Source organism: Trichomonas vaginalis, chromosome IV (genome assembly GCF_026262505.1).
Source record: "Trichomonas vaginalis G3 chromosome IV, whole genome shotgun sequence".
NCBI classification, from domain to species: Eukaryota; Parabasalia; order Trichomonadida; family Trichomonadidae; genus Trichomonas; species Trichomonas vaginalis.
The window spans coordinates 36448556-36465263 of NC_067206.1; the positions used below are offsets into that span (position 1 = coordinate 36448556).

The 16708-nt window shown below is 34.1% G+C and overlaps 13 protein-coding genes and 1 pseudogene across 14 annotated transcripts, besides 1 other annotated feature; 13 read left to right on the top strand and 1 right to left on the bottom strand.

Annotated features, from left to right (window-relative positions):
* Positions 1 to 7: 7 nt before the first annotated feature.
* Positions 8 to 1503, top strand: TVAGG3_0232300 (uncharacterized protein; the record flags this gene model as incomplete). Its single annotated transcript, XM_001310721.1, has 1 exon — positions 25 to 1455. The coding sequence occupies one exon, from the start codon at positions 25 to 27 to the stop codon at positions 1453 to 1455; it is 1431 nt and encodes a 476-aa protein (XP_001310722.1).
* Positions 1504 to 1748: 245 nt separating this feature from the next.
* TVAGG3_0232310 (importin beta family) lies at positions 1749 to 4751 on the top strand (the record flags this gene model as incomplete). The annotated part of the gene is made up of 1 exon (XM_001310720.1): positions 1755 to 4685. The coding sequence occupies one exon, from the start codon at positions 1755 to 1757 to the stop codon at positions 4683 to 4685; it is 2931 nt and encodes a 976-aa protein (XP_001310721.1).
* Positions 4752 to 5500: 749 nt separating this feature from the next.
* On the top strand, positions 5501 to 6094 carry TVAGG3_0232320 (signal recognition particle 19 kDa protein (Srp19) family; the record flags this gene model as incomplete). The annotated part of the gene is made up of 1 exon (XM_001310719.2): positions 5543 to 6010. The coding sequence occupies one exon, from the start codon at positions 5543 to 5545 to the stop codon at positions 6008 to 6010; it is 468 nt and encodes a 155-aa protein (XP_001310720.1).
* Positions 6095 to 6538: 444 nt separating this feature from the next.
* Positions 6539 to 7357, top strand: TVAGG3_0232330 (phage tail repeat-like family; the record flags this gene model as incomplete). The annotated part of the gene is made up of 1 exon (XM_051227380.1): positions 6539 to 7357. The coding sequence occupies one exon, from the start codon at positions 6539 to 6541 to the stop codon at positions 7355 to 7357; it is 819 nt and encodes a 272-aa protein (XP_051112366.1).
* Positions 7358 to 7496: 139 nt separating this feature from the next.
* On the top strand, positions 7497 to 7859 carry TVAGG3_0232340 (uncharacterized protein; the record flags this gene model as incomplete). Its single annotated transcript, XM_001310718.1, has 1 exon — positions 7497 to 7859. One exon carries the CDS (start codon positions 7497 to 7499, stop codon positions 7857 to 7859), a length of 363 nt encoding a protein of 120 aa, XP_001310719.1.
* An 18-nt stretch (positions 7860 to 7877) lies between these two features.
* TVAGG3_0232350 (serine threonine-protein phosphatase family) lies at positions 7878 to 8120 on the top strand (the record flags this gene model as incomplete). Its single annotated transcript, XM_001310717.1, has 1 exon — positions 7878 to 8120. One exon carries the CDS (start codon positions 7878 to 7880, stop codon positions 8118 to 8120), a length of 243 nt encoding a protein of 80 aa, XP_001310718.1.
* Positions 8121 to 8124: 4 nt separating this feature from the next.
* Positions 8125 to 8973, bottom strand: TVAGG3_0232360 (uncharacterized protein; the record flags this gene model as incomplete). The annotated part of the gene is made up of 1 exon (XM_001310716.1): positions 8125 to 8973. The coding sequence occupies one exon, from the start codon at positions 8971 to 8973 to the stop codon at positions 8125 to 8127; it is 849 nt and encodes a 282-aa protein (XP_001310717.1).
* A 454-nt stretch (positions 8974 to 9427) lies between these two features.
* Positions 9428 to 16708: part of a mobile genetic element that runs on past the window's edge.
* On the top strand, positions 9878 to 10402 carry TVAGG3_0232380 (phage tail repeat-like family; the record flags this gene model as incomplete). The annotated part of the gene is made up of 1 exon (XM_051227381.1): positions 9878 to 10402. One exon carries the CDS (start codon positions 9878 to 9880, stop codon positions 10400 to 10402), a length of 525 nt encoding a protein of 174 aa, XP_051112367.1.
* On the top strand, positions 11795 to 11947 carry TVAGG3_0232390 (uncharacterized protein; the record flags this gene model as incomplete). The annotated part of the gene is made up of 1 exon (XM_051227382.1): positions 11795 to 11947. One exon carries the CDS (start codon positions 11795 to 11797, stop codon positions 11945 to 11947), a length of 153 nt encoding a protein of 50 aa, XP_051112368.1.
* Positions 11967 to 12550, top strand: TVAGG3_0232400 (annotated as a pseudogene). The gene has a single exon. A coding segment is annotated over exon 1 (584 nt).
* On the top strand, positions 12597 to 13301 carry TVAGG3_0232410 (uncharacterized protein; the record flags this gene model as incomplete). Its single annotated transcript, XM_051227383.1, has 1 exon — positions 12597 to 13301. One exon carries the CDS (start codon positions 12597 to 12599, stop codon positions 13299 to 13301), a length of 705 nt encoding a protein of 234 aa, XP_051112369.1.
* Positions 13370 to 14230, top strand: TVAGG3_0232420 (uncharacterized protein; the record flags this gene model as incomplete). Its single annotated transcript, XM_051227384.1, has 1 exon — positions 13370 to 14230. The coding sequence occupies one exon, from the start codon at positions 13370 to 13372 to the stop codon at positions 14228 to 14230; it is 861 nt and encodes a 286-aa protein (XP_051112370.1).
* On the top strand, positions 14794 to 15456 carry TVAGG3_0232430 (uncharacterized protein; the record flags this gene model as incomplete). Its single annotated transcript, XM_051227385.1, has 1 exon — positions 14794 to 15456. One exon carries the CDS (start codon positions 14794 to 14796, stop codon positions 15454 to 15456), a length of 663 nt encoding a protein of 220 aa, XP_051112371.1.
* On the top strand, positions 15631 to 16545 carry TVAGG3_0232440 (organellar and viral DNA polymerase type B; the record flags this gene model as incomplete). Its single annotated transcript, XM_051227386.1, has 1 exon — positions 15631 to 16545. One exon carries the CDS (start codon positions 15631 to 15633, stop codon positions 16543 to 16545), a length of 915 nt encoding a protein of 304 aa, XP_051112372.1.

Below are 16708 nucleotides of genomic sequence, written 5' to 3' on the forward strand. Positions count from 1 at the left end.
GACATCAAAATTTCTTAACGTATAATGAGGACTTCTCGACATCGCACGAAGTCTGGCAAGTTACAAACAGAACCAGCCAAATGTACGCTACAGGAGGTCGAAGGAACCGGATATATGCTAACAACTAAGACTTTTAAGAAGCAGCAACCTCAACAAGTAATTCCTCCACCACAATTACCACCGCAAAGCGAGTATTTAGCTGACGAATACGTTCATAACTTACAACAGCAATTATACTTCCTTGATGCAGAAATTCGTTTCGTTCAAGATCGTGCAGGAGTTGAACCAAATTCCGATGGACCATCAGTCGATGCTGCAATTCGTCGTTTGCGTAGAGCTATTGCAATGTACGAAGAAGAAACAAATAAGAAGATTAAAGATCTTCAAGAGAAAACGAAACAATTAATTAACGATCAAGGCGATGTTGATGAAGCTGCAGCTGTTGATGGACTTTCTCAAGCTGATCATTTCGAGCTTGATGAATTACAAAAACAAGAAATCGCTTTCATAGAAGAAGTATCTCCAATCAATTTACACCAATTACAAGTTAAATTTGGCGATGGAATGACAGAATTTAATGACCAACAGCAAATAGCTCTTAATAACGAAATAGAAGAACAGAAAACAATAAGAGATCAGCAAGAAGGAGACATTTCAAATGTTAGAGTTAATTTAGTCGAAGATAGAGATCAAAGAAAGGCATTATTACAACAAATACGAAATGCTTATACTTCTAAGTATAATGCTCTTGAACAGAAAGATATTTTAGAAATTTTAGCTGAAGAACCTGATATTCCTGCTCCAAATATCTCACTAGACGCAATTAAATCAAGAAATGCAAAGCTTGAAATGGAAATTATATCAATTGAAGCTGCTAAAAAAGAAGCAATCAATTCATTAGGTGATCTTCTACAAAAGAATGCAAAACTTGTTGCAGAATTCAATGTTCTTAAAGCCAAAGCTGAGAGAGGTAGATCAATTAAAAATTCCATGGAAAAGAAATTTAATAACGATATTAATGCTAAAAAGCAAGAAAATCAGAAGCAAAAGGATCTTATTGAACAACTTCGCAAGAAGAAGCGCGAAATCAAAGCAGAAATTCAACAATCTGCCGAAAAATGCAATGAGCAATTTGGAGTTTTGAATGACCTTGAAGCACAGTGCAATCTCCTCAAGAATTTGATTGCTTTTAAGAAGAGCCAGATCGATGATATAGATAAACAGAATGCGGATACAAAGAAAGATATTGATAATATTAGAGTTAATATTGAAGATGTAAGAAAGAACTTAGATCAATTAACTCATACCATTGGTGAAGCAGAAGAGAAAATGAAAGCTCTTGAGACCCAAGTTGAAGCTAATTCCAAGGATCCAAGATGCAATAAGCTTAATTTACCAAAAGAGCTTGCTGCACTTCTTGATAACCTCACAGCTGTTAAGAAACAGATTGAATAATAATTTTTATGTTATTTATTATTTATTTGTTAATATAAATATTTGGAATTTTTTGTTAGATTTCAAACAATCAAATTTTTATATATACCAATACTAATTTATAAAGAAATATTGTACCCACAAGCTAAAAACATTGATCTATAATTAATTTGATTTTGAATTTATATTAAATTCTTGAAATTTTGGCATCATTTTAAATTAAAATTGCGTTTGTGTTGATAGTAAGCTTATTTATCTTGTTTATTCATGAAAATTTCTAATTTGAGCATGAGGACTAAAATTTTGTCAAAACACAAGGGATGAGTGATATTGAGAATCTTCAAGCACTCATCCAAGCAACATTAAATGCAGCTACTGTTGAACAGTCAACCGAGCAGTTAGGTCCTATCTTAAATGATCCAACTTCTGCTGATTTATTTTTCAAATTATACCTTCTCACATCTGATAATCGCATAAGGCATGGTTCAATCGTTTACGCTTATAAAGTTGTTTTCAAATTCTGGAAAGCATACGACGAACAATCAAAAGAAGATATCAAAAATTACATTATGCAAATTCTCGCTAATGAAGTATATCCATACGATGTTGAATCAGTTGCACAGCTTGTCGAAATAGTTTATACGCAAAGCGAAGGAAAATGGCCAGAATTAGTTTCATATCTCTTAGAAAACGCTTTATCAAAGCCATTAATCTCGAGTGCATGCTTTGTTAAGATCGCATTATCTCTTCACAGTGGATTTTTCGAAGAAGCATACGAACATTTACTAAATTTAATCATGAATTACTTACATTCAGATAAAATTACAATTAAGTTAGGCGGTCTTGCTCTTTTCGGCTTCTTCCTTGCACAAATCGACGAAGACGAAGAAGATGCCGCAGAAACAACAGATTTAATCACAGATTCTCAAGAACCATATCAAATCATCAACAGCATGGAGCAAGAATCACTGAACTACCAACCACAAGACTTTTCACAGCTCTGGTCTCTTGTTGGTGACATTGCAGGCTCTCAAAAATGCAAACCAGATTATTTATCAACATTGATGCAGACAGGATTCGGATTTGCCAGCAATTCCGACGTCTCAGCCCAAAAGAGGAACATTATCCTCACAGCGATCTCAAATGGCCTTCACGTTTTATCTCAAGAAGAAATCGGCCAAATTTTAACCGTCGCGATTGACATTGCCGCGAATACGATCATAGAAGAACAACTTCTACCTGTTGACCAACTTTCCCTCTTCGAAACAATCCTTGATTCCCAAAGCCACTCAGAAACTTATCCAATGTTGGTCGGCCAATTATTGAATGCTTTACAATCCGATTCAATTGAGCATCAAGCGGCAGCCATGTTAGTTTTAAGGGCAATTATTACTACTACACCTGAATTTGCTCTTAAAGATTCCCAGTTAATTGTAGATTGTTTGAAAGAAGCGTTGGATAAAAACGAGTTTCCAATTATTCAACATTCTGCACTATTAGTTTTGGAGACATTCGACCAAACGTTTGCCTCCATGAATGTATACATTCCTAGCTTACTTCCCAAGATTGTTCCTCTCTTGATTTCCCAGACAAATGAAGTAAAAAGTGCTGCTTACAAAGCAATTTTAGTTTTGGTCGAAAGAATCGATTGTAAAATGCCGGAATTGTTCCAAATGGCTGTCGAACTCTACGAGAATGTCACAGAAGATGATATAACGAACTATTTCACATTGGTTGCTTATTCCATCGACCTTTCAGAAGATTTTCCTGATGAAGAAACCGAAAAATTGTTGAATTTGCTCAAAGAAATTTCTCAATCAGAAAACGTGACAACTATTTCAAGTTCTACATTGATTATGACTGCTTTGATAAAGAAAGATGGTGAATTAATAGAAGACATATGGCCTATTATTGCTGATAACATACAGCCTTGTTTGGAATATGAATCTCCTGATGTCATTTCTTTGATGATTGAATTTTTAATTTCTATCGTCGAAATTTTCAAAGGCGAAGAAATGAATTACGTTGTTAATTACTTGGATTACATATTCAACCTGATAAACAACAACGAGATGGATCATAGAGTTAGATCCACTGCTTTGGAGTTCATTTGCGACGTTGTTCATTACAGTCAAAGTGAAGAAATCACAAATAAATTTGGCCAACAAACTATTGAAATTTTGATGAATTTCTTGAAAGAAAAGAACGATTTCCAAATCGAAAGTGTTGAAGGATTCAGAAGATTGGCAAGAGATCTTGACGAAAACACAAGAAAAGAAGCTTTCGATCATTTACTTGAAATAGTAAATCAAGATGTAACAACTAATTTTGTTACAAAATCTTTGTTCTGTTTGAGTAAGTTGATCTCGAAATCTAATGGTGATGAACACATGGTAAACGAAGGAATGAATTTATTGAATAATATAATTAATGGAAATATAGAACTTCTCGGACAAATTCCTTTAATCGAAACAGATACAACAATTGGTTTGTTCCCTTCTGTTTGCCAATTAATTGCAAGTTTAGTTTCAAATAGAGCTCCAATTTCAGATGAAATTACTGTCTTCTTGTTAGAATGGATGAAAAGAGATAGTGAAATAGATAAATGCAAGGCAATCGGCGCTTTGAGTGATATTGTTTTGAACAATGAATTAAATAATGAATTAAAAGAACAAATCATTCAAAATGTTTCAAATGAAATGGAAGAAAGCGAAGATCCAGCAATGCAAGAAAACATTGTCCATATATTCAATGTTTTCATCACACAGAACCAAGAAGTTGCTAATCTTGTTTACCAAACAATCGAGAAACTAAAGAAATGGTGGGATGTTGCTCTTCAAAACAAGAGTGGATATAATGACTTGATAATGAACTTGTCTGGTTTGTTCTTAGTTCTTGGAATATTAATTCCTGAATTCCCAGATAATGTTCTCATATCAGTCATCGAACAATTCCCTCATGAAGATGAAGAACTAACTGCTGCCATGTGTGGAAATATTGGTGTTTTGTTGGATTACAGACAAAATATTTCTGCTAGTTTGTTGAGAGCTTTGGCTTTAGGTTTTGGAAGATTGTTTAGCTATGATAATAAACACCTCCAGAATATGGGAGTTGTTGGTGAATTGTATGACACAATGATTCAAGTGTTCAGACATATTTTGAGCTTAGATCCTCAGGCTGTTCCTATAATTAGACAAATGTGCAGCTCAACTAAGACAAAACTTAATAGAATTAATAAGATTATGCAGTAATTTATTATTTATTATTATATATTTTATTTATAGAAGGATTATTTTTATAAAAGATTATTTAATTTCTTTAGATATTACAAACACAGTTGTTTTGGAAAGGAACTTATTAATAGAAAAATATATTCATAACTTTTATTATATAGGAAATTCAATGTTATAAAGATAATTTTCTGAGCATTTCACACAAGTATATGCCTTAATAAAAATCTAGTGTTAAGGGCTCATATCCCAAAACTTATTGAATGAAGTGATCCATAAATGATAAAGCCAAAGCTCTTAACAAACTGGCAGAAACTATTATTAAACACAATTGAATTGAATATGATGGAATGTTTATATATTTAGTGTTGATACTTATTTTAGATGTTCCGAGAATTATTAGGAGCTTTGAACGATTCAATTGCACATTGTATGGATCCTGTATGGAGAAAAATCTTATCCAACTCCAAAATGCAGTATGAAGAAACTATACTTGAAAGCACCACGCAACTTATATAATTTATGAGAATTTAAATTTTTTAAATTATTTAGAATAATGATCCAGAATTATATATGAAGACTGACAACAGAGCGCATGCCTCTCTTGTCGCTCGAACTTCCGCTATCGAATTCTTATTGGAGAACTTTGTGTCATTCCGGAATACTTGCACAGATAATGTCCCCTAGAATGACGCATAACAGCCGTCAAAAGAGCATATGACTCTCTTGTGGATCGAATTGAAAAATGGTAATTTTTGCTGATATTTATTTCATTTAAGTGAGTATTTCTCAACTATTCTAAAACCATATAATATGTGAAGCGAAATGTGAAAGCACTAACTGCCATCAATCTGACAATATCCGTCACTTTTCTTAAAATGTCTGGAAGACGTCAACGCGTTGTAGTTCAACAGCCACCTCCTGAGATGATGCAACAGCCAATGGAGAGAGTTGATGGTTCAATGAATCACAATAGAATATTTATATACCCCTGCTACATAGACAACGAAATGACAGAGTTTCAAGGACGTAAACTTCCGAAAGAGCAATGCGTTCAGAATCCATTCATAGAGGAAATTTCTAGGGCAATATTCGAGCTTGGTTTTGAAGGTATTTACTCAATGCAGAAAAGACATCCAAGGAATTTTTGGAAATTTGGCCGAGCAGCGATCACCTTCTATAAGAAAGATGAGGCTACAGGAAACCGTGTCCCAATATATCCACAATATCCGAAACGTAAAGATGTTTATAGAGCAATTGCAAAGAAAATCGTAGAAATACGCGCGAACTTAAGCAACAAGGATAGACAAATGCTTCTGCAGAGGTTGGCTATGAAGAGATATTAAAATGTTACGTAAAATTTAGTTATAAATAGTTACGAAAAGCTTTATATTACTAAAAATATATTATTTCAAACTACAAGCCTAAAGGCTCACCTATATTTTCTGATTTATCCTAAATTTAGTTTCAGATCTTTCGATTCAGATAAAAATCTGCTATTTTTTTAAATAAAAGGCTGCATGAGTATTAGAAAAGTCATAAATTTATATATATGGATTCATCTGTTTAATAGTTTTGTTTTACTATCAAATTTGAAAATGAAATTTTAAAAAAACTCTAATAAAATCTTGGAATTCTAGAAAACATACACTTTCTAAGTTAACTTAGGACTTTCAAATTTTAATAAATCAAAAAACTTCAAACAGAAATACAAACTTTACAAAATCAAATACAAAATGCGGCCAAAGAAACTACAGAAAAAAAAAAAAAAAAAAAAAAAAAGGGAGTGGGGCTTCCAGGCACTTCGTGCCCTCTAGCCCCCCGTCACTTTTCTGTCACTTTTCAGGAAAAAACATTTTTATTATATATATAAAATGAATTTTACAAAACCACCGTTACCCTTCTTTGGAAATAAGAGTAGATGTAAAGATATTCTATTGAGAGAACTTAAGAAACTACCGAATGGTCTAACATTTGTAGACTTGTTCGGTGGAAGTTTCTATATATCTCATTTGTGCCATACAATATTTCCTGACTCAAAGATTATATGCAATGACTTCGACAACTATATGAACCGTCTCAAACATATACCAGACACAAACAAAATATTGAAAGAGTTAAAAGAAAAGATACCTATAGGTAAGATGGAACGTATACCATTAGATAAGAAAAATACTGTCAGAGAGGTTTTGAAAAAGGCAGAGTATATTGACTGGGATAGTATATCTGCTAGACTATTATATAGTGGTGCTATAAGAGTTCATGACATTGAAACACTTATGTCAAAAGTTTTATATCTTAACTATACAAATGTTTTCAAAGAGAACATAGAAAAATATATTGAGGGTATAGAGTTTGTGAGATGTCATTGGACAGAGTTGTATGAAAAATATAAAGACAAGGAAAATGTTTTCTTTATAGTGGACCCGCCGTTCTATAACACATGGGATTTTCAATACCAAGTAGACTGGACTTTGAGAGACTCTTTAGAAACTTTAGACGTTTTACATAACCATCCATGCTTTTACTTTACATCCGATAAAAGTGGTTTGGAAAGTGTCATGAGATGGTTAGAGGACATACATGACTATGAGTTTAGATACGATAAGATAGAATATGAGAGAGGTCCTATAAACTGGAGAAAGTGTCATAACAAAGAAATTTTACTAGTAAGTAAATGTGGTTTGAAATAGGACTACTTGTTTTAGGTTTTTTCCATTGTGTCATTTACTTATTTGACGTGGCAGAAAAGTACAGAGAATATGAAGATGAACCAATGCCTGCAAATGTTCAGTATATGTACTCGTAAGAGATATTTTTATCTAATATTAAATGGACGCACAGAACTTAGCGAATGCACAGCAACCTGGACAACCAAACCCAGAGAATATTCCAAATGAAGTTAGAATACAAACTGCAATGGCAAACTATGGTCAAGTGCCAACAGATGTACAAATGCAAACTGCCATGTCAAATGACGCTGCGTTAGGTTTGCCACCATGGTATGCAAATATGAGATGGAAAGAGTTTTATACAAACCCCGAAGTGGGATATAAACAACTTTATGCAGATGACGCGAACACAGGAGTTGACCCAGAATATGTTTTCTACCAGAGGAGAAACAGAATGTATGAGCTCCAGTTAAAGAATGCTATGGAACTCAACAGGAAACGTAAGAGACTAGGCGGACATTAGATTTTTACATATAGTAAAATGGGTTTCTTCAGTAAGATAGGAAACTTCTTTCGAAATGTTGGAAGAGGTATATGGAATGGAATAAAATCTGTCGGAAGAGGAATTTGGAACGGAGTCAAAAATATTGGTAAAAGGGTAGGTCAGTTTGTTGGTATTATACCTAAAGACCCTGAACCAGAAGAGCAAGCTCCTGTTATACAACAGCCTGAACCTGCACCACAGTCTAGTTGGCAACCAAATCCAACACCTCAACCGTATTAAAAAATTATATTTTTACCGTTCGATAGTAGTTGTATATGAAACTAAGTTCTAAGTAAAACGCATGGTATAATGGAATTATTCTTTTTCTTCCATCTGTAGTAAACCATACTTGAAAGTCTGAAATACTTCCACTTGGTGGTTCGTATAACTTTGTAGGTTTTTCGTAAAAGTCATTTGCCAAGCATAAGAAAGAGTTTTGAGCGCCAGAAAATGAAGCATGAACAATAATAGCAGCTGGGTCGAAAACATCTTTAAATAAATATGGTTCATCTCTTGCATATCGACTGTAAATATTTGCTAAAGGAAGTTTGACTTTCTGATTTAACATTCTTTGCAAATAATACCATGACATTGCAGTGAATTCTGTATATATTTGTTCGTCTTTCTTTGGATTGTCTTCGTAGATTTGAAATGACACTTGTGAATTTTGTTTGTCATATACAATTCTCACATAAAGTGTGCTCTCGGTATTTGCATATTCATCAGCATATTTTGCATAACATGAATTTATTTTATCTTCTATATTTTTTAACGCAGTCTGTAGAGAAGATGAAAGGTCAACTTGTATTAGCTCAATTTCTTCCCACATTTTTCGTTTCCCTTCAGATATATAATCTATATGAAACCTTACAATAAATGGAAAACTTTTATCTTCTACAGACACAAACTTCATTCTACGAAAGCCAATAGCTTTTGTGACAGATGGGTCTCTTAGCCATCTTAATGGGTAGTCAAAACGATAGCCTTCATGCTTTACGGTCTCTGTCTCAAACTTTTGACCGACATTAGTAAAAAGTTCATCTAATGGTTTAGTTGTAGCAACTCTTGAATTTTCTTTTTCTATTGGAAGCATATTTTATCTAGAATAAAAATGTCGAAAGATATTGCTTCCATGAGAGAAATACAACACAACCGACAACTCATTTTGCAAGCTCTAAATAAGAACACAACAAACTTTTCAAAACTATTCTAAGATATCTGAGTCATTGAAAGAAGGAAACTTAAAACTGACATTAAACCCAATGACAGATGAGTTTCTGTTTCAAGACAATAAGAACCATACTGTCTGTATAAATCCAACAAAAGGAACTTTAAACGAGAAACCTATAAATGAACTTCTTTTGAAAACGGATGTTGACAACAAAGCTGACAAAGAATATGTAGACGATGCAATAGCAAAAGAAGAAGAAAGAGCTAACAATGCTTATGCAACAAAAGAACATACTCATCCTGAACTAGCAGACAAAACATATGTTGACAATAAAATGTCAAGTGAAGTGACAAGAGCTGAAAACGAATATTCTAAAAAGACTCATACACATTCTATATCTGAAATAACAGACTTAAACGTTAGCCTTGAAAAGAAAGCAGATAAGGAATATGTGGCTAGTAAGTTAGAGAAGAAAGCGGATAAGGAATATGTGGATGAAAAAGATAACGAAATGAAAAAAAGGGTTGACTGGTACCATGAATGGACATCGGAGACTTTTAAAGTTAAAGCCGATACAGGATGGGTTTCAGGATGTTTAGACCTTAAAGCAGATAAAACTTATGTTAACGATGAGTTAGAGAAGAAAGCAGACAAGAACCATACACATACAAGTTTTACAACTGTTGCTATAGAAAGTATTGAAGGAACGGTTGAAGAAAATGGTGGGGATGCAATATATTGTAAACCTCCTAACTTTCCACAAGGTTTAACATCGGATGACGACATAACGACGATGTTAAACATTAGATGTAAAGATGTTTATGTCATGAAGGATGAACATAATATTAAATTCACTGCTCAAGATTTATATGACAAGAAAGCAGACAAAACAGAGCTTCAAACATTAAAGACAGAAATACTTCAAACATTATATCCTATAGGCTCTATTTATACGTCAATGAACTCTACCAGACCAGAAGTAGTACTTGGTCTCGGAACTTGGACTCAAATAGTCGACAGGTTTTTGTATTGTGCAAACTCTTCAAAGGAAACAGGCGGAAGTAAAACGATTTCAGGTGAAAACCTACCTGCACACAGTCACTACGTAGATTTAAGTACATCTCAAGCAGGTTGGCATAAGCATAAATTTTGGGATTGGCACGCCTTGAAAAAAGGTAAAGGATATGATGTTAAAGACGACGTTCAGTTTGCTATAAATTGTTACTGGAGTGACACTCAGGGAGATGGAAACCATACACATCGCGTTACAGGATATACACAAACAACGGGACAAAGTAAAGACTACATGCCACCTTACATGACAGTTTACGCATGGTATAGAATTGCTTAGTCGTCATTTTCAACTTCTTTAGCATATTCGTCAGGAGTTGTCTTATATTTGTTAGGAACTGTCTTTGAAAGTATACCACCTTGAACTTTGACAAGTTTGAAACGAGGTCTGACAATAGTAGTTTTATCTTCTGCTTGCAGTCTGTACATTTTGCCATGTTTGCCTAAAACTTCATAATATTCTCTTGTATACTTTCTTCTATTTTACGAACACGAAGGTGAGTACCTGTCGGGTTCCCATTGTTGTCATAGTCAATAGTATTTTCATATGGGTCGCGTTTAGGTATTTCTATTTTTACTTTGTCACCTTTCTTAAGTTTGAAGCCTGGCATTCTTTCTTGTTTGTCTCTTTTGACTAAACTATTAAATATATAGTCTTTCTCTAAGTCAGGGTTGTTTTTCATTTCTTCGGGGGAGTGGTTTCCCAAACCTTTTTGTTTACGGTTATTGTAAATATTTAAAACTTGTCTCATCTTTGCCATGGAGAAATGTCTATATTTGTCGTCATATGACATTTCATTTGCTTCACCACCTTGTGGTTGGTTTAAGTCTCTTAAGATTTTTATACAACTGTCAATGACACCAAGAGCAGAATGGTTTTGGTCGACAATGAAATATTGGTTTACATTTTTTGAACGCAGATAGTTTTTAATATCGTCTGATTTGAAAGAACTTTCACAGTCAGATGTCAGTTTTGTTGGATGGTATTTGTCAACGAATATTGTCAAAGCAGTTTCACATCTAAAATATTTTTGGACTGTAATGGTATGGCTTCACAGTATCTTGTGTTTTGACCGACAAATATTAGCCAGTATGGTGGTCCATCTTCTCTATACCTCGGAATGTTTTCCAAGATATCCATAAACCAAGCATTTGGTGTTGAACTAAAGATTTTTATCATGAGTGCTTTCTTGTCGCTTTAGAAACATAGGGGTCCTTGTTTGGATTCGTCATTTTTTAACCCATAAGAAATGGGTTTATTTGGCGCATTAGCAGGAGTTGCATCCAGATTTTTGCCCGCAGTGGGAACAATAGCCAGAGGTGTATTTGGAGTTGGAAGGAAGATTTTGAGTACATTAGGTATACTTAAAGAGAAAGCACAACCTATTATACAAACTGTACAGAAAGGTTGGGATGTAGCACGAGATGCAGCAAATCTTATTCCAAATCCTGAAACAAGAGGAAAAGTTCAAGGATGGATGGACAATGTAGGAAGACAAGCAGGAAACTATTATAACAAAGCAAATGACTACTATAACCACAGCAGGACACTATATGGACCAAGGTGAAAGATTCTTTAACAGAGGATATAACCATGCACAACAGTGGGTAAACAATAACCAACCTCAACCGCCTCAAACGTGGGGAATGTAAAGTTTTTTACTGAGATGAAATGAACAATACAGCATTGAGACAAATGGGTTCAAGATGGATTTGTCGACTTCCAGCAGTTACACAACGTGTTTGTCAAGTTCTTCCTATACCTCAGGAAGTTTTAGACCGACTTAAAAAACAACAACAACCAGTTGAAAACAAACCAAACTAAAATTTTTTACTGAGATGAAATGACCGAAGAAGTTGAAACGGTAGATTTGACACCACAAACAAAAAGTTCAGAACCATTGTCAAACCTGTCAAAGAACTTACAGATGAAGAGAAAAATTCAATAATAGAAAGTGCCAGGTCTGGAAATACAAACCCTAACTATAAAGTCACTTTTCATAGAAATGGAACGCCTAGTATCTCAAAAAAGAAACAGACTCTCACAAATAAAATATTGAAGCTGAAGGAGCTTTCGAGACACACAGATGGAAAAGTTTACTTCACTGACCAACAGTTCATTATAGAACATCTCATTGACTTAGAGTCGAAATATTCTAAACTTTACAACAAACACAAAAAGTTGAAAGGAAAACAAAAACAGATGGCATATGATATTTATGAAGATGTTGACGACACAACCATACCTGCAAGTGAAGTAAAGTCAGAGGAACCGAAAAGTGACGAAAAACCGATAGAAGAAGAAAAACCAAAAACTGAAGATAAACCAAAACCAAAGTTTAGTTTCCAAACTAAACCAAGTCAACCTTCATTAGCTGGTATGGGTTGGCGTCAAAGACTTATGGCAGCCGGTGGTTACGTAAAGTAAAGAAAAAAACATTTTTTTTATTTTTATAAAAATGCCCCCGTATAGAATGGATAGAAAATCTGCTAGAATAAAAGCAGAGTTGCAAAGATATGGTTGGAGAGTTTCGAAGAAGTTTAAATATAGGAAGGGAAGACCCATAAAAGTCTATGACAAACTGGCTGGTCTGACCTACGAAATGGATTTGGAAACAGCACGTGCCAATTATCCAAACAGACTAGAGAGGTTAGAAGAAGAACGTCTTATGAACATGCCTTTCGATGTTAGTGAACCTCAAGTTGAAGGACACGACGGCTTTGCCAGATTCTACTGGAAACATGACGAACAATTGCATCCTTTGAGAAGGAAAAAAGGAAAAGGTGAAGATGCACATGCTCCCATGGAAAGAACAAGATATGCATATGAAAAGTACCGTGAAGTTAGAAGTCAAATTACATCTGGTCGAACCTTTACAGTAAACTTTGACGAAGGAAAGAACAAAGAAGGCTTCATGGGTGTACTTGCTGCCATACAAGACGGAAATAAGAAAGGATACAATCTCAGATTGACCATAACAGATTTGGATGGTCACATTTACTATGCAAATGGCAATGAACAAACAGCTGCAAAACTTCTTGACGCTTTCAAGACTACAAAGAGAGAACAAATGGTTGACTCCGACTCAGACATTTTGAATGCAATTGAAGGAATTGCAAGTGTCAAGTTCGAATGGTACCAACCTAACCCTCAAGCAGTCAGACAACATGTTTGTTAGATGAGAAATATGAAATGGCATACCATTTTAAAACATTTTTTAAAACAGTATATTTTTACATATATTAAATGCTTCAGGTTGAAAAACAAAGAACAAAAGCAGCAGATACAAAACCGTTAGACTATATCTTTACAAATGCCGGTAGAAATATTTCAGATGAAGAAATTTCATCCCGTTCATACAGGTTTGACTATCCAATTCGTTGGCTTCAAAGTCCTTCAGATGCAAAGGCAATAGGATTTAGAAGAGTTTTGTTTTCAAATAGAACTAACGCTTTTATGTTCGCAGTATATTTTCATGGGCAGTATGAAGGTTCTGATGGTCTAATAGACAAATTTGACGAAATGAGAATCTTTACAATTCGTTCAGACGAAAGTCTTGAGAAAACTCTAAATGACTTTCAAACTCAAATAAACAAATACTACTGGGAATTTCAAGAAAAATACGACTCTTTACTAAATGGAACATACTATCTGAAACTAGAATATGACAAGATGAATTCCACAGTTTCATTTCAAAAGATTGAAATTAACCCTCCAAGAAGTACAGAGTTTTTATTTTGGGAAGTAGACAAACGTTCTTGGGCACAATTTCTTCGGTTACTAAACCAGAACGAACCATTGCCACCTGACGGTCCGTTTAAATTTATACGTCCACCAGCAGATTTGACAGTTTATAGAAACGTGTTTGACCCTCAAAATGTCATGTGTCATGCAAGTTTCAGTTCAAGCAACAACAGTTTTCTTTGTATTGGTAAGGACTTTTATGACTTTGCTTCTAAATTCTACGAACCACCTAGTAACAGTTTCTCTGACTTTCAAGTTTGGTTCACAACAAACGGTGTGCAGCATATTATACCATTGTACTATGACTTTTATCTCGAATTGTCTTTCATATACAACTACGGAGAAGTGCTGAAAAAGTATTGAATGTGGCTCGATGTTGTCCATTGCACTGCTTCAGAACAATATTTGCACTGCTTCAGAACAATATTTGCACTGCTTCAGAACAATATTTGCACTGCTTCAGAACAATATTTGTACTTTTTCAGAACAATACTTGTACTGTTTCAGAGCAATACTTGTACTGTTTCAGAACAATACTTGTACTTTTTCAGAACAATACTTGTACTTTTTCAGAACAAATTTCCCGTAAAAGCTCTCAATTTGTGAGAAAAATTTTCTGTTTCAGAACAAGACTTGTACTTTTTCAGAACAAGACTTGTACTTTTTCAGAACAATATTTGTACTGTTTCAGAACAATATTTGCACTGTTTCAGAACAATATTTGCACTGTTTCAAGACAATATTTGCACTGTTTCAGAACAATATTTGCACTGTTTCAAGACAATATTTGCACTGCTTCAGAACAATATTTGTACTGTTTCAAGACAATATTTGTACTGTTTCAAGACAATGTCCGACGGTTAAGCCACAAACGAATGTCCGACGTCCCACCAAAAAATATTTTTTATTTTTATTGTAAGAACAGTATGACAGTCGAAGCAAAAACGTTCACGAACAAATCTAATGGCGAAACATTCACAAAAGGCACTTACAACGGTATTGAAGTCTTACGTAGAGACAAGGATGGTTATATAAATGCAACAAAGATATGTCAGCAGTTTGGGAAAGACTTTAGAAGGTTGTTGGAAAATAAGTCCTGGGAAGAGTATTATACGGCATTTTGTGAAGAATATACCAACCCGCGGAAAACAGCGGGTTGCTTTTTATACAAAATTCATGCAGGAATTCCGGATGAAATCAAACAGGTTAGAGGAACGTATGTAGACCCAAGACTTCTAAACTATATAGCAATGTGGGCTTCTCCAAAATATTGCATAGCAGTTGGAAAAATTATGGACTCCATAGACAAGAAAGTTCATGAGAAGTTAGATGAAGAAGAACTTGAAGATACAGTAGAAAATGCAAAACATTTGTTCGAACAAGAAGTTAGAAAAATGTGCGAAAAACAATTAGAACATGAACGTGAGATATGTTATGGTTATAGAGACTCTCCATACGAACTAGACCAATGGGAACAAGAAGATTTAAAGAGAGAATTTAGAGAATATGAACTCGCTAAGATAGCATTTGAAGCTGCAGAAAAGAAGTTAAAAGTTTGGGGTCGTTTTGTAAAAAAATATTGTGAGTAAATGAACCATTTATTTTTATTGAATTCAGCAAAAATATATTTTAGGTGAAGAGGTGAAATCTCACCTCTTTTCTCACCTCTTTTCTCACCCGTTGAATTTTCATGAATTTCCTTAAGATAAAAAATATATTTTAGTTTTTTATAAAATATTTTTTTTTATTTTTATTGTAAGAACATGTTAGCAACAACTTCACCAAACTCGTTAGTCATGAACCCAACATCTATGTTAGTAGAGATGAAAAGCTTCATTCCTTCTTCATATACTTTCGAAACAGAAATCCAGAAGATAAAGCAAGAACTTCTCCAAGGAGATTTAGACTGTAGTGCGAAAGATGAAACAAATGAAGAATATCTTTATGAAATGCAGGATATTATTGACCATCTACCTAAACTTCCTGAAATACAACAACAAAAGCTTACTATTCCAGAATTCGATGAAATAGAAGTGAAACCAACTGACTCAGTAGAAACCAAGAAGTTCATACGTAAGGTAAACTATGAGTTTCTTGGATTTCATTGCAACCACAAAGTCATGGACAAAGATTGCGATATGGTATATAAAAATGTTTCTGACATATACAAATCTGAAGAATTTAAGACCTACGACAACTTTGTTTCGTTAGTTGCAAAATGTGTATGGCAGATAAGAGATAAAGATAAAAGAGGTAAAGTATGGAACGAACAGATAAAACCAGCAACTTTTGAGTTAAAGAAAACCATTGACGCCTTAGTTGTACTTGCAGGTTTTATTTCAATGTACAATGCAAAAATGAACCCACAATGTTCTAAATGTAAAGCAGCAATGAGGAAATATAACTACTCCGTCAAAGAGATAGAACGTATGCGAAACGACTATGCAGATTTAAAGAAAGAAGCAGAGAAACCAGCAGAAGATAAAATGGACATGTTGACATTTCTGAACAAAAACTATCCAACAGCTGACGATTTCCTTCTATCTGATGTCAAGAAGAAATATAAAGAAACATTCGGCATTGTGAAAACTTTTGACATACTGACAGAAGAAATAGAAGCTACGAAATTGTTCAGGATTTCAAATATACATCGTACAATTCATGTAAAACGCTTGTGAAAAAAGAGGTGAGAAAAGAGGTGAGAAAACGGGTGAAATCTCACCTCTTCACCTAAACATTATTTTTATTGAATTCAGCAACAAAATTCTGAGTAAAATGGCATATGGCTTGTGTCAAACCGTTGAGTTTTCACAAAATTTAAAAAATAACGTTTACCATGTG